The 27253-nt window shown below is 49.2% G+C and overlaps 1 protein-coding gene across 1 annotated transcript; it reads left to right on the top strand.

Annotated features, from left to right (window-relative positions):
* Positions 1-6458: 6458 nt before the first annotated feature.
* Positions 6459-26544, top strand: LOC144731577 (uncharacterized). Its single transcript, XM_078612729.1, has 8 exons — positions 6459-6661; positions 10990-11158; positions 13376-13684; positions 14407-14520; positions 17601-17691; positions 20519-20690; positions 21083-21670; positions 22782-26544. Exons 1-7 carry the CDS (start codon positions 6546-6548, stop codon positions 21657-21659), a joined length of 1548 nt encoding a protein of 515 aa, XP_078468855.1. The 5' UTR covers positions 6459-6545; the 3' UTR covers positions 21660-21670; positions 22782-26544.
* The last annotated feature ends 709 nt before the right edge of the window (positions 26545-27253 follow it).

The following is a 27253-nucleotide window of genomic DNA, read 5'->3' as shown; positions in this document are numbered from 1 at the left end:
TTGAAGTTTGAACGTCGGAGGAGGTCCAGCCGAGCATCGTCACCGGCTCGTGCCTGGAATCTGTTGCTTTGGAGACCAGTGTCAGCGGGTGGTGACGTATATTTGTGGAAACTCCTAGACTGAGAAGGTGATTAAGTGGCAGCAACGCAAGTGGGTTTATGAACCCATCAGGAGACCTCTGGGTGTTATCCTTTCCGCATGTATGGGGTTTCTCCAGGTGCTCCGGTTTCATCTTACTCGCAAAACACTCCATAGAAAGGAATTGGCCCAAACATCCGAATGTAAGACCCTCCTCAAAATGGGTCTTGAGACTCAAAAGTTTTATTTTTTTTTCGAAATTTGTTGTATTGTCATACATTATATTCTTGGTTCTTTCGGTAAAGTAGAAGGGAAGCAAAAAAATAATAAAAATATAAAATTCTCACGACGTTTCGACTGCAACACAAGCAATCATCATCAGGTGTGAAAAACAGCAAGAAATTTTTAAAAAAGTGGCGGTTTTTTCTTAACGTCAGCACCACGGACAGCGATTTTGGCAGTTCAGATGCAATCGAAACGTCGTGAGAATTTTATGTTTTATTTTTATTATTTTATTGTTTCCCTTCTATGTGACTTTACCGAAAGAACCAAGAATATGAATCCCTGCAGTCACGAAAGCCTTACATCAAAATTGTCATACATTGTTGAATTGCTACTGTGTTTAGAGCATTATTCATTACCAAAGCCCACTGCTAAAAAGTGGACGTTAAAGACCCTGAAAATGAAGCATTGCCAGTACCAGCATGAAGCCCCGCATCTGCCATATGTAAAAGATGCACAGATTGCTTTACTTTGAATAAATGCATTCCATGTATGGTATGAACATCCAATTAAAACATTATCTATGAGGATGTTATCTCGAAGGCAATGTTTGGCTGTCAAATTGGGCAGATTGCACTTAAAATTTCAAGAATGGAACTTGTGAGATTTCAGCTATGAATGGTAATCGCCGTGTAATGGATTTGCTTGTTTGAAATGCACGTGGCAGTCAGTGGCTTGAATAAAATAGCAACAAGTTGATCAATGCAGTCCAAACATCAAGTTGGCACTGTGCTGGAACAGCACGCTTCACACGTATGAATACGAATGCACACGGGGATTTTCTGGGTGGCAAATAGGATCTGGATATGACCGTCGGATGGGCCCTCCCAACACGCCTTGTGTATCACGTGACATCACCACACCGGGTGCATAATACATTACACACGGCCTTGATTTACACACAGACAATTGCGTTTTGCCGGTTTCACCCTTGTTAGGAGCCATCAGTACAGTTGAAGTACCGTTGATGACTCTTGGACACCGTTGGTGAGGCACACGTATTTATTCCGTACAAGTAGTCACAACTGTGGACATACAATACTAGAGGGGGTATCGGCCCCCTCACCCGGCTAGCTGGGAATACACTGCTAGCTATCTCTGACCTACCTCCTAGTCCTCCACTAACGGGCTAGGGGAGGCTGTCTGGCCCGACACTGGTAGGTCGGGCTACGGTACCCGGAGTCCCAGAGCACTAGCTCTGGTTCTCGGGACCACGCGAGAACCAGAGCTAGTCCTGCGCGGCCCTGACAAGGGCGGCGTCCCAGGGGAGTCCAGGGCTCTAGCTAGACCAGGGGTCGGCAACCAAAATAACAAGAAGAGCCATTTCTTTCCAATTCGGTACAAAATTCAGTATTTCAAGAGCCGCAATGCATCTATGTACATACGTACATATCGTCAAGAAGCAGCCCGTAAAGAGCCGCATGCGGCTCCGGAGCCGTAGGTTGCCGACCCCTGAGCTAGACGATCTTCGGTCTTCACTGGTTTAGCTTTAACATTCTGCCCCGAGCTCTCTGACACATCCCCCTTTATACTCCACCCCCGCTGAGGGGTGGGGCCCCGGGCTGCCTGGTGCGGACGTCGTTGAGAGCACCCCCCCGTGCACTCACGTAGCCCCACCCACTGTGTTTGTTTCCCATAAGCTGCCATGCATAACGGCTCTCTCTAACACCCCTACACAGTGTAGGCATCGTGTCCCAGAGGGCTTCGTGTGGACAAGACCTCCCGTGGCCGCTGTAAGTGCCACAAATGTAAAAGACACAACGCAGAAAATTCCCGGGATTGATCTTCCACGAAGCTCTTATAGTTTACCCCTAAACCGCGTCCACTGCACAAACCACGGCATATGTGGATACCTGACGCGCAAGTTGAAACTCTCCAGTGGTAGTGGTGCGACTGTGGTCATCCAGAAAAGGCCGTACCTATGAACGACGCAATGCCCTGTCCACAAATATGAAGGGGACAATTCTAGATTTGAAGCTTTCGTGACTGCAAGGATTCATATTCTTAGGTTTTTTCGGTAAAGTCACGAAGGTAAAAATTTAAAATTAATAAAAGTAAAAAAAATCACGACGTTTCGGAGGCAACACAAGCTTCCGTCTTCAGATGGAACCGTCACAGCACGATAGCTGAAGACGGAAGCTTGTGTCCGAAACGTCGTGATTTTTGTTTTATTTTTATTTTACTTTTATTAATTTAAATGTTTTACCTACGTGACTTTACCGAAAAAACTTAGGAAAATGAAGGGGACGTCGCAGCGATGTACAACTCCGCTGCTCCAGGCGCGGTTGTCTGAATGTGACATTGTAGTTGATGCTCTGCATCTCCTATCAGCCGTCTGAAAGAAGTGTCACAAATCAATTCTGACGGTTGTTGTAAATGACGAGCAGCAGCTCCACTCAAACTCAACTCCTGCTCCATTATACTTTAGTTGTTTACGTGGTGGTTTAGTTACTACAGCTACATACTATTAACATTCCTTCCCTTTATTAATGTTACCCCTATCCCCTCCCTTTGATGCTGCTAATCCTGCATAATGCACGGGCATAATATGACTTTAAACCCCCCGCCAAACCTCCTACGCATTTCACAAGTAGTACTAATCGCATATCTGCATTTCCCACAACTGACGTTGGCTGTAATTGGCCACGGCCCCTTACGTTATGGCAAGCTTCGGGGCCACTTCCTGGAGTCGTGGAGTTCTGCCATTACTCGTACGGTACATTTCATTAAAGCGTGTTTTTAAAAAGTATTTTTAAATATTACTTATTTCTTCTTTATCCGGATGAATGTACGTGCAGTAACGAGCAATACTCGATGCACTTGTAGTTGGCCATGTCGTCAGTAGAGGGCAGTGCTGCAATATAAATGGTACTGGTAGGATTTTTCGATTTAAAGCTTTCGTGACTGCAGGGATTCATCTTCTTGGTTCTTTCGGTAAAGTCACGTAGAAGGGAAGTAATAAAATAATAAAATAATAAAAATATTGTTTTATTTTTATTATTTTATTACTTCCCTTCTACGTGACTTTACCGAAAGAACCAAGAAGAAGGTACTGGTAGGAACCTCCTGGTCACACCAGCCAATAGGGGATTATTGTGTCCGTCCGTCCGTCGTGCAGGGAGGGGCTGGGTGGGGAGGGGCTGGGTGGGGAGGGTTGGGGAGGGGCTGGGTGGGGAGGGGAGGGTGGGGTGGGGCTGGGTGAGGAGGGGCTGGGTGGGGAGGGGCTGGGTGGGGAGGGTGGGGCTGGCTGGGTGGGGAGGGGCCGGTCACCCCGTGGTGCCCTTATAAAACTCAACGTTTAACCTACTCACGCCGGCTTGTGCCCGCCCTCACAGTCGGGCATATTTGCGGAATACACCACGCCGCCGTTGACCCTGGCCATTGACCGAGCAACCCAACGTTCCTACCAGCTCCCTCCGCAGGAATGTGTGACTTTACCGAAAGAACCAAAGAGTATGGATTCCTGCAGTCACGAAAGCTTCAAATCAAGATTGTACTAGACACGTACACAAAGACAAGGATAGTCTGAGCAAGGCTGACACGGCACGGCACACGAGGGGTGGGTGGCCAACTCCTCGCCCGGCCGCCTTTGTCTCCCGGGTGGCGATGTTTACACACCGCACCAGGTACTCATTTGAGGCTGAGTCGACCTAGGGGAGGCCCAGGACCGATTCAGATAATCGTCACTGGTGTTGGCCATGAGTGGGATTCGAACTCGGGACGCCGGGTTCGGAGCATACTACCCACTAGGGCTGAACGATTGATCGATTTCAAATCGAAATCGAAATCGCAATTTGAAACAGTGCGATTAGGGGCCGTCCATAAATGTCGACTTCTCGTTAAACAATCAATTCCACATTCTGCACACGCACTCAGATCCGGTGACAATGCACGCCTGTATCAAAATCAGCATCAATTAATCAACTAATTCGTTAATTTAAAGCAATTTATATTTTGCATGGACGCCTTATTATTTATATATTTGTGTCGGTCAAAAACGCCGCGGTCCCTAAACGGTGGAATCGCCTCGCACAAGAAGCAGGCGCCGCGTGTCTCAGGCGCCGATGACGTACTTGTCGACCGTGAGTTAAACGAAGTTGTTAATAAAAAGTTGTTTAAAAAAAAAACTATTTTTAAGGACTTTATTTAACTTGACTTGTGTTTGTCGTGGTCAAGTCTTGTAATCAAAATTTAGTCTACTTTCTGTTGCCCAATCAATTCGATATTTTGCAAACGTACTCAGGTCCGGTGACAACGCATGCCTGGATCAAAATCGACACCAATTAATCGATTAATTGGTTGTTTTAAAGCATTTTTTTTTGTATGGGCGGCTCATTATTTAAATATTTATTTGGGTAGGTTAAAAACGCCGCGGTCCCTAAACTCTGGAATCGCCTCGCCCAAGAAGCAAGCGCCACGTGTTGATGTGGGAGCAGCATCATTGAAGCATTTTTCGACGGCGAGTTGTTTCAGTTTCATTTATTTGGCGTAGCCCTGTGAGCCATGAGGCTCTTGACTCGGATGCAACCGCAACAAACAAAAACATGAACAAAGAACATCTTAAAGCGACGACGCGCAACAGAAACATCCAGGAAAAAGCAGTAAAATCTTCAACGCTGCGGGCAAAAATCCCAGTGGGATGCAAGTCAAACAATAACAACCACAAGGCAATTTAGATTAAAGTTATCAGGCTAATTCCGTACTACAACAAACAAACATGGCTTAACCATGCATTTTCGAAATCACCAAAATAAAGCTATAAAAACAATGTAGCAGTGATCATAGAAACTGTGATTCAAATTTAACAATAAACAATATACATAACAAGTTGTGAAAAAAGTTATTAAACTTAATTCCTCCATTGGTACCTCATTTGCCAGTAAAAAATATGATAATTGGTTTTTACCCTTTTATCTGGCAACAAAACTGACACCTTTTTTACGAGGAGTCATGTTTGCATAGACCACAATACCTGCAGTCGTAATGCAAACAAAAAACATCACTCTGGTAAGGACAGTGCATACATTATCAGAGTAGTGTTTTTTGTTTGCATTACGACTGCAGGTATTATGGTCTATGCAAACGTGACTCCTCGTAAAAAAAGGTGTCAGTTTTGTTGCCAGATAGAAGGGTAAAAAAACAATTATCAAACGTCATTCCTGTTTGTATGTCGTGGTCAAATCTTGTAATCAAGATGTCGTCCACTTCCCGTTGTCCAATCGAGTCATTTACTTTTTAGTGCGTTTTAAAATAAAATCGTTTAAAAAAAATAATTAAGGCGTTTATTTTTAATTTTCATGGAAGCCGGTTCGTAAGTGCGAGTGTTCGTAGGTTGAGGGTGTTCGTAGGTTGAGGGTGTTCGTAGGTTGAGGGTGTTCGTAGGTTGAGGGTGTTCGTAGGTTGAGGGTGTTCGTAGGTTGAGGGTGTTCGTAGGTTGAGGGTGTTCGTAGGTTGAGGGTGTTCGTAGGTTGAGGATGTTCGTAGGTTGAGGGTGTTCGTAGGTTGAGGGTGTTCGTAGGTTGAGGATGTTCGTGAGGGTGCTGCCCGTACAAAAAAAACAAAGACAAAGTTCCCCCGTGTAGCCTTAATAGACTGTTGGGGCAAGTGCTGTTATCAAGCACCTATGAAGGCCGGCACGGAACACGAAGGGGTGGGTGGCCAACACCACGCTCGGCCGCCTTTGTCTCCCCAGTGGCGATGCTCACTCATCACACCGGGTACTCTGTGTCTCTCTATATCTCTGAGAGATAGAGAGACCCAGAGAGAGGGAGACACACACAGACAGAGAGAGACACACAGAGAGAGAGACACACACAGACAGAGAGACACACAGACACAGAGAGAGACCCGGAGAGAGAGAGACACACAGAGACACAGACCGAGAGAGAGACAGAGAGAGACACACAGAGAGACACACACAGACAGAGAGAGAGAGAGACACACACACAGAGACACAGACAGAGACCCGGAGAGAGAGACACAGAGAGAGACACACAAAGTGAGACACAGAGAGAGAGCGACAGAGAGAGACACACAGACAGAGCCACAGAGGAGACATTCGCCGCGGTGCCTAGCCCCAACAAATCCGCGCTCCGACCAATGAGACGCCGCCTGGCGGTGGCAGCGGCGACGGCGGCGGGAGGGTCCGCGACGAAAGACTCCGAGGCAGCCGCGGCGCCGCGGCCATGAAGGCGGCGAAGGAGCTGAACGAGTGCGCGGCGCTTGGCCCGGGATGGATGCGGGAGGAGGTGTACCGCAAGTCGGGCGCCTCGGCGGGCAAGACGGACGTCTACTACTACAGGTGCTGCGCCGGGCGGGCGATGGAGGAGGAAGAGGAGGGAGGGGGGGGGAAGAGCCAGGCGTGAGGAAGGCGACGGCTTTCAACCACGGCCATCGAAAGTCGCCGCCGTCTTCGTTGTCGTCCTCGTGAGGCGGGACGCGCTCGGACATCGCTCCCCGTCGCGGTGGGAGACGCGAGCCGGGCCCGGGGGGTCTCAGTCGGTGGCGAGAGGGCGGCGCGCGGCGCTAAAAGTCCGCGTTGGGCAATGGAGGTGGAGGCGGTGGCGGCGGTGGCGTGTTTTGTTACAAAATTTTTAGGTGTTTTAACATTTTTTTGGGGGGCGCGCGTTTGTGAAGCTCCCTGAGGGAGCCGGGGCCCCATGGGTCCGGCTGCCTGGCTCGGGGCTTGGGTGAGCCACCGCCGCGGTAGATGTCGTAGCAGCGAGGGCCACGGGAGCCAAGGAGGCAGTACGGCGACGTCGTCAGGTCCCCAACTCGCAGTGCTCGGAAGCTCCCACGGGCCGATGTTTTTCCGCCTTCAACCCGCACTGGCCGGCCGTGGTGAAGTATGGTCAAATAACCTGCCTACTGTCCACACGGCGTGGTGAAGTATGGTCAAATAACCTGCCTACTGTCCACACGGCGTGGTGAAGCCCTCCCCCCCCACCACCTCATCCAGCAGTGGATTGACAAAACGAGTCGTGAATGTTTTGATTTGATTGTGGAATGTGGCGCAACTGAGTGCCGAGTCACCAGAGTTCACAACCACCCCCACCCCACGCACACGGAGCGCGCCGTTCTCGAGCCGCGGCCGTGACACCGTCACACGCCGAGAGCCATTTCCATCGGAGGGACCGAGAACTCGGCTCGCCTGATACGGGGTCAGGGCCGTGGGGAATCGGGAGTCATGGGGCTCGGGGTGATGGGACTGAGGGTCATGATGGATCAGGGTCATGATGGATCAGGGTCATGATGGATCAGGGTCATGATGGATCAGCGGCATTGGAGAGGGGTCACAGGGGAGTCTGGGTCATTGGGTTCAAGGTCATCGGGGATCAGGGTCAAGGGGATCAGGGTCAAGGGGATCAGGGTCACGGGGATCAGGGTCACGGGGTCGGCACCCCACCTGTGGCTGCTTCTCGCTGTGAGCCTCCACGCAGCAGTTGCTAAATCCTCAGTTCACGGAAGACTTTCTTGATCGATTGATATGTAGGGTGGTCCATTTATAGATACCCAATTCAAATTAGAAACATTTTATTTACAAGCCTCTGCAAGTCTCCCATCAATGTCAACACACGTATAACATCTTTTGTTAACACTCCTCTGAGATATGGATCCATTGATTTCCATATGCTCGGTTAACTGTTGTGAAGAAATGGATCACTCTGTACTACAATTTGTTCATTACTTAATCGGTCATCAGTTAATCCATCACTTCACATTGATCCGTTCATTCTTTGCTTCATTTATCACTCGTGACAACAGGTTGTGGCACGTCAGCCTATTATTCCATAAATGAGACGTTTAGATTAGTCTTCATCAGGCTAAAACATGTCACCGTCGCGACGGGTTTAAACACGAGCGACTGACGAAGACTGCGATTCTCCTCGCTGTCGTCAAAATGTCTCCGAAATGAAAACGTAGACTGGCGTGTACCATCTCGTTGTCATGAGTGTTCATGCTCTTTGGTTATTTCGGTAAAGTCACGTGTTCACCAGTTATTCGTAATTTTTTCTCCATCAGTATTCAGCTTCTCGTGGGCCATGTAACCAATGCTTAGGTGATGTCATCTCGGCATCAGGGGCCAGAAGAATCTACCGGTTCCATTGAACAACTCTTCATTACCGCATAGCAAGGTTCTTCGTCATTGCACGGCCCGCGGGGCCACTGGCGGCCCCTGGTGGCCTTTAGTGCGACCCCTGACGTGCGGCCCCCGACAATACACAGATGTGAACACACCCCCCATCATCATCATCGTGCTGCTGTCAAAACCCCCCAATGGTTTCAAATGTGTGGCAGCGCTCACACTGATTATGTCTTATCTGCGAAAGTACCCCCCCCCCCCCCCCCCCGACAATTAGTGGAGAACGCTGAGGTAGATCACTTGCGCCTCACCACTACCACCTAACCCTGAGTGGACAGGGTCCACAGAGAGGAGGAAGGAGGGCGTACATGGAGACAGACATGCTGGAGTGCGCGTGAACCTCTTTCTCGCGTGCAACCCCTTCACTTGTGTCAACTGCTGGATGAAGGTCTCCCGATCCGTTTCAGTCATTGTTGTCATTTGACCGTAGTTCAGCCGTGCTGGTCAGTGCAGATTGGTGAGGGTCGGGAGAATCAACGTGTGGAGGCATTAAAGTCCAGAAGCAGCTATGGATTTTGTCGCACCAACCCTCCCGTGCCAACCACGGTGCGGTGCCGTGCACAAACACGCAGGCAGTTTGCCATAGGGTTGCGTGGTGTACACATCACTGCATTATTTTACAAGCTCCCTGAGAACGGTCGGTTCTAAATAAGGCCAATGCAGAAGAGATGCATTAAGTTTGGGTTTTAAAATGTGATGGCAAAAGACACGATTGAATAGACAGCGGCATATTGTGTTCCGAACATTTAACGCTCCTGCTGTGGGCACTCGTTTGACAAGCACACAAATCTTAGATGTTTAAATCGCCCCGTTCCGTGTTGGCAGCACCCATTGGCAGGCTGATTTCAGTTTTGTACAACGTTTTGAGATGAGAAGAAGCCCAATAAAAGTGTGCATTATGTATTTTATCGGGGCATGCATGAGGGATGTTTTACGGTCAACATCAGTCACGTTAAATGTAAAAGTCATCGTCTTAATGTTTTTGGCCACTTATGTCAATCTCGCCCCCGCCCCGGTGCTAGTGGCCAGCTTTATTTGACCACGTTTCACCACGCTGGTCAGGGCGGGTTGGTGAAGGCGGGGAGCATAGAAGCGCCATGTATCCCCACAACTATATATGACAGCCTGATGAAATAATAATAGGCTTTACCCTTTCTGGAAAAGGAAAGGGTAAATCCTATTATTTCTGGAAAGGAAAGGGTAAAGGCTATTCTTGATACTTGCAAAAAGAGTCCCACAGATATATATATGACAAACTGTTGCATTGTGGAGAATATAAGTTACAGTTTATAAAAAAAAAGATTGTGTCTTATGCATTGTGAGCACCCAATTAAGCTCTATTACGATTATTCAAAAACTAATTTTCTCAGGTAAGGCCCAGTGAGTTATATAGTTCTTTTTCAGAAGTCACCTGGTCACAAAATGATAGCTCAACAAAGTGGCTGATGTGGAAATGTATAGTACTCGACCACGGGGAGAACATGAAAATTAGAACTATACAGGCATCGGGGTTGGGATCAAACCTACGACCTCTGTATTAGCAGAGCTAGTTAGTATCTTGCCACCGTGGCGCCCCAACATGCTTGCAGGCTCAAGCAAGTTTAGCTTCAGAGATTGGGCATATTCCAGGTGCTTTTGTCACGAGACTATTAATTCCACCTCTTGCTAATAATTGTCTTGATAACCCCAAATTAAATAGTGAACCATGGTCAAGTTACGACTTGGATATCGGGCCAGATTCACGTGACGGTGAGGCAGTCGAAACACAATTCTGTTGCAATGTCTCCGTTGTTAATGTAGAAATTTGTTGTTAACAAACAAAAATATCAAATGAAAGGGAAACATCCAGATTTGTATTTGGCCCGTAGTATTGTAATTGCAGTCGTGATATACGGATGTGGGAGATCATAAAAATGTGATATTGTTTAACCAGATGAGAATTCAAGAGACCAGGACAGTCTCATTTTCAAGAGCGACCTGGGTCCCCAAAATGACTCTCGCGATGATAACATAAAAACAAAAGCACATCAATGAAGCAGATAGAAATGAAAGCAAACAAAAAACACTTTACAAAATAAGTTCAAAAGCAAAGCTTAAAAAGAAACAATATAAAGTTAAAATTTTCCTGAAAGAAAAGTTAGCTCGCACATATTTAACAAACTATTCATAGCAAAGTTAACTCACAGAAACATCACAATAGATTTCAGATGATTATTGTGCCAGTTTGTGAACAGACTGATTGACCCCAGGTCTCAGAATCAAAATCTTTATTTATCCTGGAGAAATCCGATGTGCTATAAAGCACTTTTTCACCGATGTCCAGTCGGCCTAGTGCGTGAACCACGGCGCCACCGCTCCACCCCTGACAACACAGTAATGGGTGCTATTAAAAACGAGACAAAACACCTCGTCCCCAATTAGTTAACGATCATGATATAAATAATCACGCGTTGTCCGCTTCTGCGCCTCCTCCCCATGGCTCGCAGCCCCACGGGGGAGCGATTCCGCAGCAAGCTGAGGCTCGTGGATGCGACGAAGAAGGTCATGGACCTCTCCAACTTCAACTTTCGCACGGGGACGATGACGGGACCCTGGAACAACAGCCCCAACTACAGAAAGCGCCCTCTCATGCCGGACGCCAAGCACAAGCAACCGGTGTGTGTACAGCAAGAGTTCATCTTTTATATATAGAGGACTGCAGAGCTGGGGCTATTATTGGTAGTGCTGGCTCACCACCGGACTGCTGCTGCCTTCCTTCCAGGTTGTCTGTGATTGCTCCTCGATTATGAGAGACAAATTGCATGAACGACACGTTCTAAAGCTAAACATAATGGTACATCTTCTTGGTTCTTTCGGTAAAGTCACGTAGAATGGAAATAATAAAATAAAACATTCTAAAATAATTCTCACGACGTTTCGGCCACAACGCAAGCAGCCGTCCTCAGGTGAAGACCAGGTCTGTACATGTTTAGGAGGAGCCCCGCTTTGGGATGTTGACCGGTGATGTTTGAACCAGTGTTTGTGTCTGGAAATCCTTCCGAATCGATGATTGATAATCGCTTGCAGGAGGTAACTTGTTGATCCCATTGTGTCATTTGCACACCGGCCCGGTGGCTCCGTGGTGGAGTGAGCGGCTCGCAGTCGGAAGGTCACGAGTTAAAATCATCATAGGGGTCCCTCCTCCTCCTCCCCCCCCTTCCCTCGCCCTTCCCTCCCCTAAAAATACCACGCTCCCAATCATTGTCCCTACATGAGTAGGGCAGAGAGCCCAACCTCCTTCCCTCCTGCCCGTGAGCACCTGGCCTCGGGCTTTCATCCGCAGAATATTTGTACCTCTCCCCCTCCCCCCCCGCTTACCGCTCACGCTCTGTAGCTGGCTGTTGTTCAATAAAAATTGTTTTAATCGTCGTGGGGTTTGACTCAGCTCGTCATCCTCCTGGGGTCAATAAAATGAGTACCACTTTGTGGGGGAGGTCAGCGGCAGTTGTCCTGGATGGTTACCCACTAAATTGACTTATTCAGTTCTCTGTGGCTTTCGTGAGCAGTTTATATAAGTGTGATAAGAGGCTAATGGGTCTGTCATTGCGCAAAAAGTTCAACGTATTTTTTTAAACGTTTGTCTTGCAAAGAGGAGGTTTTCGCAGTCGTATTGATGCCACAATTAACTTTAAACATTTAAAAAATACATTTTATCAGAGCCCCATGGTGTATAGTGCAGTGTCCAACTATTATTCACTCTATCTGTCTGGCCTCTCTGTGTAGGCCCTCGCTGGAGAGAGATCCGCAACATTTAACAATCTGATATTGCTTTCAACGTTGCCTATTTGGCTGTGTCGGGTGGAGGAGGGTCTACGACACACATTGTCATTTTACTCACACGCTGATCCAAAAATCCATTACGAATCGTAATATTGATCACGGGAGCCAACACGTGTTACATTTAATTAGGAATCTTTCTGTTTTTGCTCCAGCATGTTCATTTTCGAGACTCGTGTCTCTGTAAAAAAAGGTGCTGATGAGTTTAATTTCCCTGCTGGCAACGACGGAACCCAGTAGACATTCTCCTGTGTTGCTCTTCACTCCACTACCAAGTTTCACCAATGATCCGCTCATTTCTTCACCTGCCACCTACCATTGGTGTGAAGTCGCCCATTGCCATGACATGTGTTTTGCTCCGTTTCGAAATTGGTTTATATCTTCACGCATTCGATTTAGCTTCTTCATCTTCACGGTTCTGCGTTTGGATCTTAATTTCGAATCGTGTTTACCTTGGTGTGTTTCGAAATGTGCAGTGGACACCTACAGGCTACCTGCCCATGGATCCTGATGTTGACGCTGTCTCACTCTGTGACCAGATCACACGTAATGCTGCCAGTCCCGTCAGACCTCAGATTCTAAGCAGGGCTTAACCTAGATAGTTGATTGGTGCCCTCCGAACTCAACAATAGGTGTAGTACGCGTTGTGGGCATTAGAGGGCAGTGTAGAAATATCCACGGTTGTTCCGTACCCACCCGTCACAACCTCCTCCTCATGACTACATCCACTGCTCTCGCTGGCCCTGTTATGTTCTGAACTTCCAAGCTGCTTGCCCCCAAGCCTTCCATGGATTCCCAATATCATCCGCGTGCACCTGTACAGACTGGAAGCTCGTTTTCTGGTTTCCGTCTTCAAGTCCGGATCTCAGACCTGTGCAATAACAGAGATCACATGACCCGTGTCTAAATCACCGACTTTGAAACCTAAACTTGACTTCTCTGCTCTTGCAATGTTTTGTTTGTGAAGTCCAGCAATAACCTGCCCTGCTACCAACTTGTGCTTCTGAAAATGATGCTGGGTGTTAAAATAATAATAATACTTTTTTTTTTTTGCAGAAGAAGTTAAAAGTTATTGACTCGCCCACCAAGCTGGTTCCGGCCCAAAAGCCCAGCTCCCCAATCAAACGCACGCCCGCCGTCAAACACACACAAGCCGTCAAACACGTGCACGTCAAGCAGCGCACGCTCGCCAAGCGCACATCCCCCGCCAAGCAGAAGCCCGCCGTCAAATGCACTCCCACCAGACAGCAAAACTCCATCCGGAAATACACCTCTCCCAAGACGCACACAGCTGCTGTAGCCGAGCTGAGGACGACGGAACATGCCGTTCAACGCACCAACTCGCAGTCAAGTTTGGCTGCTAAGGTAAGATCTCCCGTCTGTAACTATCGGTTTTCTACCGTGGCAGCGCTTGACAGAGCATCGCTTCTCAAAGTGCAGTCTAAATTTCGTGAGTTAATTAACAACACAAATACTTGTCAAAGCAGTGTTTTAATTGGTCGACGATGACTGTGAGTGGATGAAAATGACCAAGCGCGACGATGACCATGATTACTGCCAACCAGAGACCGGAGCGCGATCGACTTTTGACGAGACGAAATTAACAGTCTGACTGAAGACGGACTGGAATAATTTAGTCGCGTGACTAGAGCCTGCGGCAGCCTACCACAGGCCAATGAATGTGAACGACATAGCAGTTGAAGAAGGTGATGAACGTCAATCTTACATTCCTTTACACTCGCTTGAACGGCTGACTTTATACAAATTAATTGGTGAAGCTGTGTTGGCAGTGGTGCACGAGCACAAATAACAATGAAACTCAACACATTCGTCAATAACACTGTGGCCTTAAACAACGATATAATAGGAGACTTTTCGGTCAATGGCCCTTCTGCAGAGCACATAGTCCAGAATGGTAGAGTGAGAGTCGTAAAATATGCAATGGGTCCCATAGTGCCACGCGATTGGAGGGGCGTCGTGCGTTGGATCATCGGGGCTCGCCGAGTGCCCCCCGATCGCCCCTTTTGCTGGCACAAGTTCGTTAGGCAGTTGGAGTTATGACATCGTGGTGGTCTCGTTACATACAGCAGAAGGAGGTGGTGAAGCAGCCCTATCAGGTGTTCACCAGATTCTTCGTGCAGCCCCGGCTCGCCCGCATCATCGTCTTCAAGGAGGTGCCCATCCTGGACAAGATCAAGCAGGTGGGGTGGGTGGAGGAGAGGGGGGGGCCCCTTTTGTGTTCGCTGTTACGCACCGCTGGCATCGCTCGGCGGTGGAGCGAGAGGCTCGCAGTCGGAGGTTTGCGAGTTCGCATCCTGCTTGCGGGGGTCTGACTCGGCCCGTCATCTTTCCGGGGTCGATAAAGTTAGTACCGCTTTGTAGAGAAGTCAACAGTGGTCGTCCTTTTTAAGACGTAGGCTTTCGCGACCAATGTCATCCATAATAGAGGGGATTTTTTGGGTTAGATTACGTAAATATATAAATGTGTCGTAAAAACCCGCCACCACCCGACACAGCCAACTAGTAAGGGTTGTCACGTAAACAGAACGTGGCCAATTCGTCACTCGTACAGCACACCGGTGTGTTGGAGAGCCAAGCCACAACATTTACAACCTGAGTACGACGTTTCGCCAGTAATTACAACTAGCTTCATCAGGCGACAGCCAGATTTGTAGAGAAGTCCACCTGTTTCGTTCCTTATTTCGAGGCGTAGATGTGGTGACCATGCTTCTGCGCTCTTGCGCAAAGTAGGGGGGGGTATTACAGAGTCAACGTACAATATGCATGTGCATTAACGACACTTTTTTTATTTACGCGATCTAACCCAACAAAAACCTCTTATAGTGGTTGTCCTTTGGATGTGTCATAGGAATGTGGAATCTTAATGATCATTTGAGCAGGAAATAACTGACCTATGAGTAATTTACCACAGGTGCAAGGGGTTTGGAAAACAGTGGCGACATTGGCTATATTATTAATACCCCTTATTAGCCAGATTCAGCCTCGGTGAATCTCAAGACTGCCCTTCGGGAGGAGGGGTCTTTGATTGGGATGTGTGGCCAACTTGCAATGCAACACGATGAAGATTTATTTGGCGTCCAAATGTGACTGCATCTCAAGTTGCTGTACAGAAACGCTCCTTCGACTGTTGTAGTGGCAGTCATAGGCCGCGGTGAAGCGCAGGTCTTGAGCCTGGACCTAAACGGGGGGCAGGCCTTTCCTGGGGGAAAGGAGTTCCAGACAATGTGGGCAGCAGAGAAGGATGAGTGATTGGAGAGATGGTTGACTGGGCGCTTTAGCAGACGTGCTTGATTGCTGGAGCTGAGAGTGCGTGGAGGGGGGAGGGGTTGAGAGAAAGGGACGGTATACTCTTAGTTTTTTCGGTAAAGTCATGTAGGTAAAAAAAAATTAGATGAAATCTGGCTGTGACAGTCCCACCTGATGACGGAGACTTGTGTTGCCTCCGAAACGTCGTGATTTTTATTATTTTATTTTTATTAATTTTAATCTCGTTTTTTTTACCTACGTGACTTTATCGAAAAAACTAAGAGTATGAATCCTTGCAGTCACGAAAGCTTCAAATCTAGAGAGGGACGGCTCGAGGCGGTGGCGAGTCTCTCCGTAGGACAACCGTTGTTGGCTTCCCCACGAACTGGTTACCAATGTTCTCCACCCCGAAGGGATGATTAACCGACAATGGATAGGCTGGATAGAATTGTATTTTTCATAAGATGGGAGAAAAGAAAAAATCCAAATAATATTACTAATAATACCCAGGATAAAAATGTACTTGTTATTAACATTCTATGTAAACATCATTTCAAATACATTCGATTTGGATGCGGTGAATGACAGTGTATGAGAAATAAGCTCCGTGTAACATTCCATCGAATCGCAGGCGGCGCTAGTCAAGACGCTGCAGTGAAAACGCGGCCTAAGTCGCAGGACGCTACGCCAGAGCGGGGGTTTTGTTTTACGAGCGCAGAAATAATTTGATTCTGGAAAATGGGCGATTGCTCATATTGTGATCACCGCAAATAGCAAGATTGATTTGAACGGGGTTAGTTACGTTTCCTTCACGTGCTAATGGGCCGTCGTCACGTCAGAATGTATTTCAGAAGAGTTTTAGTCTCGTACGTTTGCCGGGCAAACCAGTCGGAGCGCTTTATGTGCGTGTGCCTGCACAACGATAATTGCATAAATTTTTTTCACATTTCTATTTATAGCTCTAGAACCTCGCCTGTGTTCTACAAGGTGAATTGGCCGGCTGTCTTGTGAACTGTTTTTTTTGCGTTTACCAGCCTGTTTTGTGAAAAAAAGCGTTGTGTAAATTCAATTGCCAAATTGTCAGGTCAAAAACACACACACACATACACACAGAAATTGTCAGGTAAAACACACACGCATAACACACACACACACAACACACACACACATAACACACACACACAAATTGCCAGGTAAAGCACACACATAACACACACACACACAAATTGTCAGGTACAACACACACACATAACACACACAACACACACATAACACACACACACACAGAAATTGTCAGGTGAAACACACACCACACACAACACACACACCACACACACACACAGAAATTGTCAGGTGAAACACACACACCACACACACACACACAACACACACACCACACACACCACACACACCACACACACAACACACACACAACACACACACAACACACACCACACATAACAAACACACACATAACCTTGCCCTACATCATCGACCTCCCAGTCATCCGCACCGAGTGAATGCTGGTGGTGCGCTGTCTCACCGCCTGTGCAGGAGACCTCTGCGTGATACCCACCAGGGCCTTATCCTAAGGATGAGCTCGGCAAGCCAGAACCTGTTGCTCTTACGCTTTCACTTGTAAATATTTACCGGTGCCCTTCAAGAGAAGATACTTTTATTTCGCTGAAATAATCCCTTCTATCGCTGACATCAGTTCCAAATGCATCTGTCTCCTATCTCCACATCTGTTATGTGTTTTGTGGCCTGCAGTTCTCTGCTTATCGGTCAATGCGGCACTCGACACAAAATATTGGGACACCCGGCGGCTGGAGCGATATTGCTCCTGCGCCTATTAGCGGCTGAGCTGAGCGAGCAGGCAACTCATCATTCGTGAAAGTGTCTCTCCTGTCTGAGGAGGCCACATTTATTTTGTTGCCCTTGTGCGTGAACGTTCTCACCTAATAGAATGGGTATTGATCGTGTTGAACTGTTGACGTGAACTTTGGTGCCGCAGCTGTTTCAAGGCGGCCAGATGGAGGGGAAGAGCACGGTGGACATCGTTGGCGAGGTCATCAACGCCGTGCACAACCCCTGGTTAATACAAGGTGGGGGTCTCGCTTTGGGTTGTCCATAAATCACCTCCATCGCAGCCCCCCCCGGTAATTTGTCTTGCGCTCTTGAACACATACCATTAACGCCCCTGCTGTGGCCGCTCGCGCTCGGGGTGATTGTATACACTCGTGACCGATCTCGGTCGCACGTTCGATCACTCACGGCGTGCGCGCGAGCGTAAGGTCTGCCGCGGACGCGTTGCTTTTGTGCTGTACGGCACACACGCCAACAGCTGCGCGCGTGTGTGCGTGTGCTGCACATGTGCTCGCTTACGCAGCTCTTGCCCTGACAGCCTGTGTAGGATGATACTCGGGGGATCTTTGTGTGTGCTCGGGCAAGTTGGCACAGTCGGCACTCTGAGTATTGCATCTGCAAGTCACCCTAGCCCATTAATCAATAACATCTGGGTCCTGTGACCTGCCAGGAAGCCTTTGCCACTGCATGTGGTCTCAAAGTGCACCAATTCTGACCTATGCGACATGGTGACATCACCGCTACTTAGCAGCGATGTCATCGTCACTTAGTATCGAATGGCAAGTGCCTGCCACTTTTGTATGCTTATCAGTGGACTCTTACAGCTAATGAGGATGTCTTGGTTGGGTCATGGAGCCTGCACGCCCAGCCACCGCGTGCCCAAGCGTCGCTTTTTTTTTACAAACAGAGGGGGCTGGATGAAGGCAGCAGGGTGGCGCTGTGGCAACGCTCATGCCTCACAGCAATCGGGGCCTGGGTTCTTTAAAAAAGATTTATCAATTTATGTTACCAGGTAAGGCCCACTGAGCTGTATAGCTCTTTTTCAGAAGTCGCCTGGCTTTCACAAGAGATAGCTCAACGCGAAGTAGCTTATGTGGAAATTTACAGCAGCCAAGTACTCCAAATGCACGTTGATTCTAACCGTGGAGGGAAAAACCGGAGGACCCAGAGAAAAATCCACGCGACCACCGGGGGGAGAACATGCAAACTCCAAATATACAGCAGGCGTCGGGGTCGGGATTGAACCCACGACTTCCTGCATACCAGGCGAGGAAGTTAACAATTTTCCACTGTGGCGCCATTGGATTGCCAACTCGGGCACCTTTCTGTCTGGAGTTTGTATGCTCTTCCTCTGTCCTGAATGGCTTTCTTCCCGAGTTCTCCAGCTTCCTCCCGTGGCTAAAACAAGAAAACCGTACATTACAACTGGTCTTGGCCAAACATCCCAAGACTGAAACATTACCTGAAAATGACTCAATTGGGATTACACTTGGCAGCATTCACCACCCCCACCCCCCGTACTGCGAACACAGACTCATTGAGGCCTTCCTGCGTGAACCACCGTTATGGTAATTCTAAGAATATGTGGCAATGGGCTGATGTGGGACGGGAGGACCTGAAGCCAAATGGAGTTGCTAATGGCTGGGACCAGTCAGGACAAGATTGGCCTCCCTCTGGCGGCAACTCGTGGAAGGCATTCGTGAGCAGCTGGTTGCAGATGCCCTCCAGCAGTGAGTTGGCACGGTGGGAGGGGGCGGGTGCGAGTGGTGAATGCGCCAGTCATCCACGTCAATTAACCTGTAACACCTTGCTCTGTCCCCACGAGCTGCCAGTGAGCTTTTGCTTTGTTGCGTGGTCTCAAAGTGCACCTAGCCTGGCACACAAGTATTGATCACATTACTGCTAATTGACAAAAAAATTAAGGATAATTTAACCCGATTTTGTCGGCTTCAATGTAATGAGACTGAGTATTTGTTTGCGAACTCGTGGAGCTGAGCAACTCGTTACGATGTCACATGGTCTAAGAGTGCACCTAGCCTGGCACAGAAGTATTGATGACATTACAGCGAATTAAAAAATATAAAATTTTCCCCAATGTTAACGGCGTCTAATGTAATGAGGCGAAGTATTCGTTGTGAATCTTCGCGGAGCAGAGAGCAACCCTTGGAAAATATCATGGCCCATGGATATCGCAGAACTAATTCTGAGGTCGCTTCCCAGTGACCTTTGATCCACGCAATAATAGGCAACAGTGACCCACCTTCTCTGCCACCGGGACTAATGTTCGTCGCGTGACGGTCAAACAGATTCCTATTTCATCCCCAGAGCCGATATATTTTAGCGCAGTCAGTTGATGGTCTCAGCCCGGTTACCAGTGACTGAACATCATCATTGTCATCATCAATCCACTGCTGGATTAAGGTTACCCTAAGCCGTGGCCATCTCTCATGGATTTCAATGTAATAATCACCCCCAGCACCTGTGCACGAGCTGATTTCATTGCTCCATGTTGAGATAAATCCTCTCGGACGCAGTCCTTTCCTTGGCTTCTACTCCAACATTCTTGACCTTCGGCCGCGACGTGACCCGCCCTAACCCACCCAATTTTCATGTTTCCAGTTAATTACGCAATTAACCTGTTAATGTCTGAGAATGATCAATGTGTTCTTCTCTCTGTCTCTCAGCGTAATTACGAGCATGCATCGAGAGGCTGAACGTCAGCGCTATTTAACCCTTTCCCGTTCAGTTTTTCTTCCGGAACAGGAATAAAAACTGTTAAATAAAATAACTTTATTGGTACCGAGGCTCCCACATTGCCACGTGGCACAGTTTGGCTCCAGCTATCGCGTAGTGTGGTCGTGTGGCTACGGTTCTCTGCGGTGAGTACAATGTCTATAAAAACAACAGCGCTCGCCTCTCTAAATAAAATCAACGCTGGACCGCTTGTGCATTCTGAGATTCACGGGTGAATGGGATCCATCCAGCAACTCGCAGACGTCTCGGAACGAAAGAGAGTTAAATGACAAAGCGGTGGCCGCTGTTACCGTGTGCCGGACGCTTGGACAGGCGTGAGCTCTGCTTCTTCTCTGGACTCGCTGCTCGTGGTCGTGATCAACTCGCTGTGCTACTGCCGTCTCGCGGCGCCAGCGCGGCCGCCCTCGCAGGTCGGCGCCGCCCCACCCGGCCACTCCGGCCACCCTGACCACTGGCCCTTCGTCGTCACGGAGGACGACATCAGGCGAGTGAGAGCGCTCGGCGGCTTGTACCGTTGCGTCCGCGCGTCCGCGTAGCGTTGTTCGGGCGCGGTGCCCGTGGGCAGGGATGCTCAACCTGCAACAACGTAATTACGGCTACTTAAGGGCATTGTTAATGAGGCTCCTACGTTTCACTTTGATTGCTCGGTAAACTATTAATCGATTAATCCAATTTGCCTGCGGAGCGGCGCTCTGGTTCCTCGGAGAATACGCGAGCCCTGTAGATGGCGCTGCCAGGCCGATGTATGCACTCCGCCGCCAGCGTTCACCGCTTTCCTCGTGGGTTGAAGGCGGGCACGGGGGCGCCTCGCCGACGGGGCTATCGGCTCCCCGGCGCGTCGACGTAACTTTACGCCCCCGATGTTGTGCACGGCAGGCAGCAGGAGGAGCGGGTGAAGCAGGCACGGCGCCGCCTGGAGCGGGCGCTCGTGGCCGACTCGTTCGCCGCCATCACCGTGGCCGTCAACACCGTGGCCGTCAACACCGTGGCCGTCAACACCGCCGCCGCCGCGCTTCCCGCCGTGCCGGCCGGCGCTCTGGCCGTCCCCACGTTCGCTTACCCCGTGGTCTTATCGGTCGCTCACCCGGTCGCCAACGTCGGTAACTGGACGGGCAAAGCCGCGGGCGCCACCGTCGCCACCACTCTCCCGCGTTTGTCCGTCCTGCCGGCCGCCACGCCCGTCGCGGCTCCCGTGGGCCTCCCCGGCGCTGCCACCTCCCGCGGTTCCTTGTCGTTGGCGCCCGTCGCCAAGACCCTGACGGTCGCCTCCGCGCTCCCTGGTGCCACCGGTCACAGGGCAGATCAAATCATCGTCCCCGTCACGCCGTGTCTCATTTCTCAAGTCACCGCCGTTTCTTCCGTGTCTTCTGCCATCTTCCCTACCGTGACCTTCACCTCCGCCATGGTCACGCCGTCGATCAACAACTGCAAGAATTCTGCCTCCAAGGCGTAGGGGAGATGCCGGTGAGCGTCCGGTCATAGCGTCGCCCGACACCTTTCATTGCAGACGTGTGCTATCGCAGTAATCCTGTGTTGAAAGTTGCGGTCATAAATTGCACCGTTTTCGATGACTGCAAGTCTCCCGATTGAGAAGGCAAAAGGTGTTCTGTAAATACAGGTAGTCCTCTACTTACGATGGAGATGCGTTACAACGACCCCATTGTAAGTCAAAAATATCGTAAGTCGAAGATGGCCTAGCCTATCCAGGAGTCTTAAAGAATGGTGATAATGTAGCAAAACAGAGCAATTTATCGTACCGTACTGTATAAACTATATACTGTATGTATTTATTCATTACAATACTGTATTGCACAGTAAAATGTAAAGTTAAAAAAGCAAGGTAAATTCTTAGCCTACCTATATGAACTGAAATTTAATTCAAAGTTTTTTTCAGGAAACAATCCTATCTGCTATAAAAACTTTTAACATGCATTGAACGTATCGTATCGTGCTAACCTAAAAATGAAATCGCTAAAGCTACGTATCGTACATGCACTGAACGTATCGTAACGTATCATTGTACTGTACTCACCAAGATTCTGTCCGTCGTCTGCACACTTGAACGATGTTAGGTTGTTGTTGATGGCAATTTTGTCGTATCGCCATCGTAAGATCGAAATATCGTAAGTCGGACCATCGTAACTCGGGGACTACCTGTACATCAGCGGGGGTGGGGGGGCAGTTCGATCGTTTTGAGAATGAGATATTAAATGAGGAAGGGCAAATCTCCATTCGCGTTTAGAGACTTGCTTTTGACGTAATAATAACCACGATTTATAAAGCCCACGCGTTTCAACAATAGGATGCGACGTTCAATCGAGAATTCGGATGGGCCACCGACTTTTAACGCTGCTGCTCTTATAAATCGGCGATGCACGTGAGGTTTCAAACGGTGAGGTGAGCTGACCTCTTTGTGCCTCGTGCTCAAGTTTGTGACCACCTGTATTTTTCTTTGCGGAGGAGACGAGTTGCGTGTGATGCTTGTGCATTAACTGGCAATTGCGGTGCTCGCGTGAGTGGTACTTAAAGTCTATATTTGTTCTCCCCGCCCCTCCCCCCTGTCTCCCTTTCTCAGCCTGAGAAATTCTGCGCGTGCCAAGGGGCGATGGAGCGGGGGCTGGAGAGACGCGAAAGCGAGAAAAAGCCATCGACTTGCACACAAAGGACAATTTTCTCCCTTGCCCTCCCCCCATTTTGGTCGGCAATTTGCTCAAATCGCCGGGTTCCTTCGCGACGCCAGCAGGCGCCCGCTCGCGCGCCTGCTGCGATCTCCACCCAACCCTCGAGGGGGGAGTGGGGGGAATCCTAGCGCCTGGCGCAGCGCCAGGAGACGGAGGGAGAGAAAGTTGCACCACCCACAGATGCAGGAGGCCGTTGCAGTTTGCAGCTTGCATGCTGCCACTCGCAGGTAATGCACAGGTGTCGGACAGGCATAATGGATCTAAAAAAAAAAAACCCTGTGCTCTATTTCACGCCTACTTGATGACTCGTGTTGGGTACCTCCTGATGTCTCACATTTTGTGGGGGGTGGGGGGTTGAAGCGGTGGGGAGGGGGGGGTGTAAATGGTTAAGATTTTGTTGATATGATCCTGCGGGTGGAATCCGATTTAGGTTTTTTGGACTCTTGTTCAGAGTTTTACGCGAACCGCAAAGGTAGAGGTACATCTCCTCCCCTCCTCGCGAGTCTGCGGGCAATCGTCGGTGAAAATAAGCAAGGCATTTGCACGCTAGGTTTCTGTGTAATCGCTGCGGGTTCCAAAATGCGCCGTGCCATTGTGAGAACCAGTTGCGTAACCACTAAGCACAAAAAAAAAACAATTTGGGATAACTATCTCTGGCATCTATCCCAAGTGGAGCGAAGCGTAAAGCCCTCGCTGGCTAAAAGCGTCTCGTGCGGCGGCAGAGCGCTGGCGTTAGCAACCAACGGCGCAGCTTTCGCGCCGCGCACGTGAGATTCATCGCCGGGTGCCGCCGCCGTTATGGTCGATGGCGGTTTTGTTGTTGTTAGAGGACTGACAGCGATAGCCCGGGCGTCAGCGGTGCGTTCCGCTTCTGACGGGGGCATATCGGACGGCACGGAAGGTGATTAGTTGCGGCGGAGAGGCGTTGCGCGCGTGGGGAAAAGAACGACGGGATGTTACAGCGATATTGTCTGTGTTGTTCGAGTTCAAATAGAGCACAGCTCCAAACTTCACTTAACGCACCGCCCCCCCCCCCGCTCCTGTCGCTCGCATTGCTTCCCCAGTGCGGCGTTGAGGCCTGAACTTTCCTTGACCGATGTAGTTGAATGGCACTTATACATTACGATGTTTTCTATTGGAATCTTTGCAACGCAATCCGTTTGTATCTTAATTTGAAGTTTTCGTGACTGCAGGAATCCACGCTCTTTGGTTCTTTCGGTAAAGTCACGTAGATGGGAAAAAATAATAAAATAACACGACGTTTCGGTCGCAACACAAGCGTCCGTCATCACCCGATGACCTGATGACGGACGCTTGAGACAAACGTAGACACGTGGAATAATAATCATCCGTAAATTATAATTTTTTCTATCCTACGTTACTTTACCAAAAGAAGCAGAGAGTATAATCCGTTTGTACTTTGCGGAATCAGTTGAAAGAGTGGCATACTATGGACCAAGAACTTATTATACTCGTCATACCGATAGCAATTGTGTATTTAAATACAGAACCCTCCGTGTTGCGTACTATAGAGACTATATATATATGATGTGGGTGTTTTCAAAGTACTTTATTTGTATACGTCGGTCATGTTTTGTGAACGTTTTGCGTTTTATGCACAACGGTAGTGGCTTGGTGTAAATGGAAGCTTGTAAACGGCCAACGTTTTTTGAGCACAGGTGGTGAATCTGTAAATACGGAAGTTGCGTATAAATATGTGTGCGTGTGTATATAAGTTTAAATGGCCGTGCGGTGCACTTAGATGTGGCAGTAGTATGCACACCACGTGTTTATATTTGCGATCGGGGGATCCGAGGTCTGTCGTCGTCGCGGTTGAGCATAACTGCAGGCAGTCGTTAGCGCTGTGCACAAAATCGGCCCCCAATTGACAAAAGCGTGTTAGACACTTGGTAAACACACATGAGAGTATTAGTTTATTTTTGTTCCAGCACTGCAAGCGTTTGTGTGTAAATCCTCAATTGTGTTACATTTTGTATGGGCACATGATGAGACGAACGTAGACACGTGGATGGCCGTTAGACATTTTTTCGCGATAATTGTGACCTCTGTATGAGGCTCAGCTCTAGGTATAAATAGAGCAGAGGGCATTTCTGTTTTGGGCTATTGCAATGTTCCTTGATGAGTTGATCGCAGCTTTACTGGTACGCACAGAAACAATTTGCGATGCTTAGTATGCAGGAAACCCTTCCTGTGGTCTGACATGCCCATCGCCGAACTGCACATCATCAAATCATAGCTATAAATACATTCTGAGAAACATATTTTTTTTTTTACATTGGTATGGGTGAGTCATTTATCTGCGGCGCTATTTCCAAACGACGTTTACATGGTGCGTGTGGGTGCTGCTCGTTTCGTAACGCTGCTAAGCGCTCGACACGGCTGCTCGTTTTCAATTGTTGTCCACTCGTGTTCTATAACGCCAGCCGCTTGCCGACGACGTGCCAGCACGCGCAGTGCCGTGTGAGAGAGCCCACCAGCCGTGCTTACTCTGGGTTCAGTGGCGAGCGTTTAAAACACAAACCTCCTCTGCGCTTCTTGTCGGCATCTCCTGCACGTGATTGGGGGGGGGTAGCAGCTGTGCTTTTACCCCCGGCGTGAGTGATTTCTGCCCTGCTAGGACCAGTTCCAATCCCGATGTGAGCTTTGAACGATAGCTGCGTTTACTTTTTTTTCAATTAATGATCAACGTCTTGTGGGGTTCCACGAGTTTCTGCGATGAGCGCGGCTGGACTCGGTGATCGGCGCACGATATCAAATGTCCAAGCGTCTCGTACCTCGTCTGACGACGCGCGCACATCCCCGCCGCGGATTAATTACGGAGGGGGGTGCGGGGGGGGGGCGGTGACGCTCCCCCCTCGATCGGCGGGTCAATGAACCGGCTTCCTCCTTCTGTTTGGGAGCGACGGCGCCCACCCAGCCAGCGCACGCGGTCGCGGAAGCGTTAAATATTTAAGTGCTCGGATTTGTGGTGCAATTCGCCCTTCCACTGGCGGCATTGCGAGACCCCCCCCCCCCGCCCCCCGTAGGGGAAAGCCGCTTTGTTTTATATTCCGAGCCCCGCCGTTTTGTGCGCGGCCACAGCGGGTTCAGAGAGTGCAGGCGGCGTGTGTTGCGGGTGATGCCCCACTGATGGCTCCCACCGCACCGTGGGTGCTGCTGCACCGTTGTTGCCTGCGATGGAAATTCGCTGGGAAGCGCCCCCAGCCCCCCCCTCATCGGCTTCTCACGTTGCGTGCTTTCCCAATGTGGGCGGTGGGTGGCAGCCGGTTTGGTTAATTATTTTATTTGTCAGCAAAACGGTGGGGAAAAAATACGACGTGGATTTTTAATCCTGGCCCAGCCTCGCTTTGTCTTGCGCGGTGCATGAAGTGTAACGTTGTCCCGTTGTTTTTTTTTGTACAGCAAAATTGTTATTTGCAAATGCAAATGTGAAGGCCATATTTAATGGACTGGTTTGCCCAGTTTGTTGTCTAACGTGATGCGGGTTGGTTTTTTTTCTCTCTCAGTACAGTACTCGTTTGTGTTTGACTCGTTTTCGTAAATGGACGGCTAATGATCCCGTGTCTAGTAATGTTTACCGAATAAAAGACAAACAGCCCTGTACATAATCCTGTAATACATTGTGCACTTTGAGAACTTTCGCTTGTTGCCGTGGTTTTGTTTGTGTCGCTCGTTTGGCCCGGCCTCGATCAATTCCCCTCCTCGTTGACTGCGGTCCCTTATCACAGAAAGAGCCCCCACTTAGGACTTCGCCTCAGGCACCTCAACCCCGAGAATCTAAAAACACACAACGCCGGGTGACGCGGGAGGAATGGGCAACGCACTGTAGTAGGAACAACGAGCCCGGGTCCCTTTGCTCGGCACTGCGATCCGCTGCTTTGTCCGTCGCCTTCGCGATGAGAGGCGCTCGCAAGGCGAGTAAACGAACACCACTTGAGTTTCGATTTAAAGCTTTCGTGACTGCAGGGATTCATCTTCTTGGTTATGTCGGTAAAGTCACAAAGAAGGGAAATAATAAAATAAGAGACAGCGTCTCCCCGACAGACCTGGTCTTCACCTGAGGACGGCTGCTTGCGTTGTGGCCGAAACGTCGTGAGAATTATTTTATTATGTTTTATTTTTATTATTTTATTATTTCCCTTCTATGTGACTTTACCGAAAGAACCAAGAAGATGAACACCACTTGAGTTTGTGTTTTAGCAGCCGTGCTGTGTCGCTGCCCAAGAAGCTCCCGGCACCTGCGGCGAAACCGTCGGGCGACGGTGCCCGACAATCGGCGAGCGAGCCCGACAACATGTCGGCCGGAGTTGTGGACTAAAGAACATTCGGGAAGGCCAGGGCTGCC

This window comes from Lampetra planeri, chromosome 39 (assembly GCF_965212315.1).
Source record: "Lampetra planeri chromosome 39, kcLamPlan1.2.h2, whole genome shotgun sequence".
In the NCBI taxonomy this organism is placed as follows: Eukaryota; Metazoa; Chordata; class Hyperoartia; order Petromyzontiformes; family Petromyzontidae; genus Lampetra; species Lampetra planeri.
This window is presented reverse-complemented; position numbering and strand designations above follow the sequence as displayed.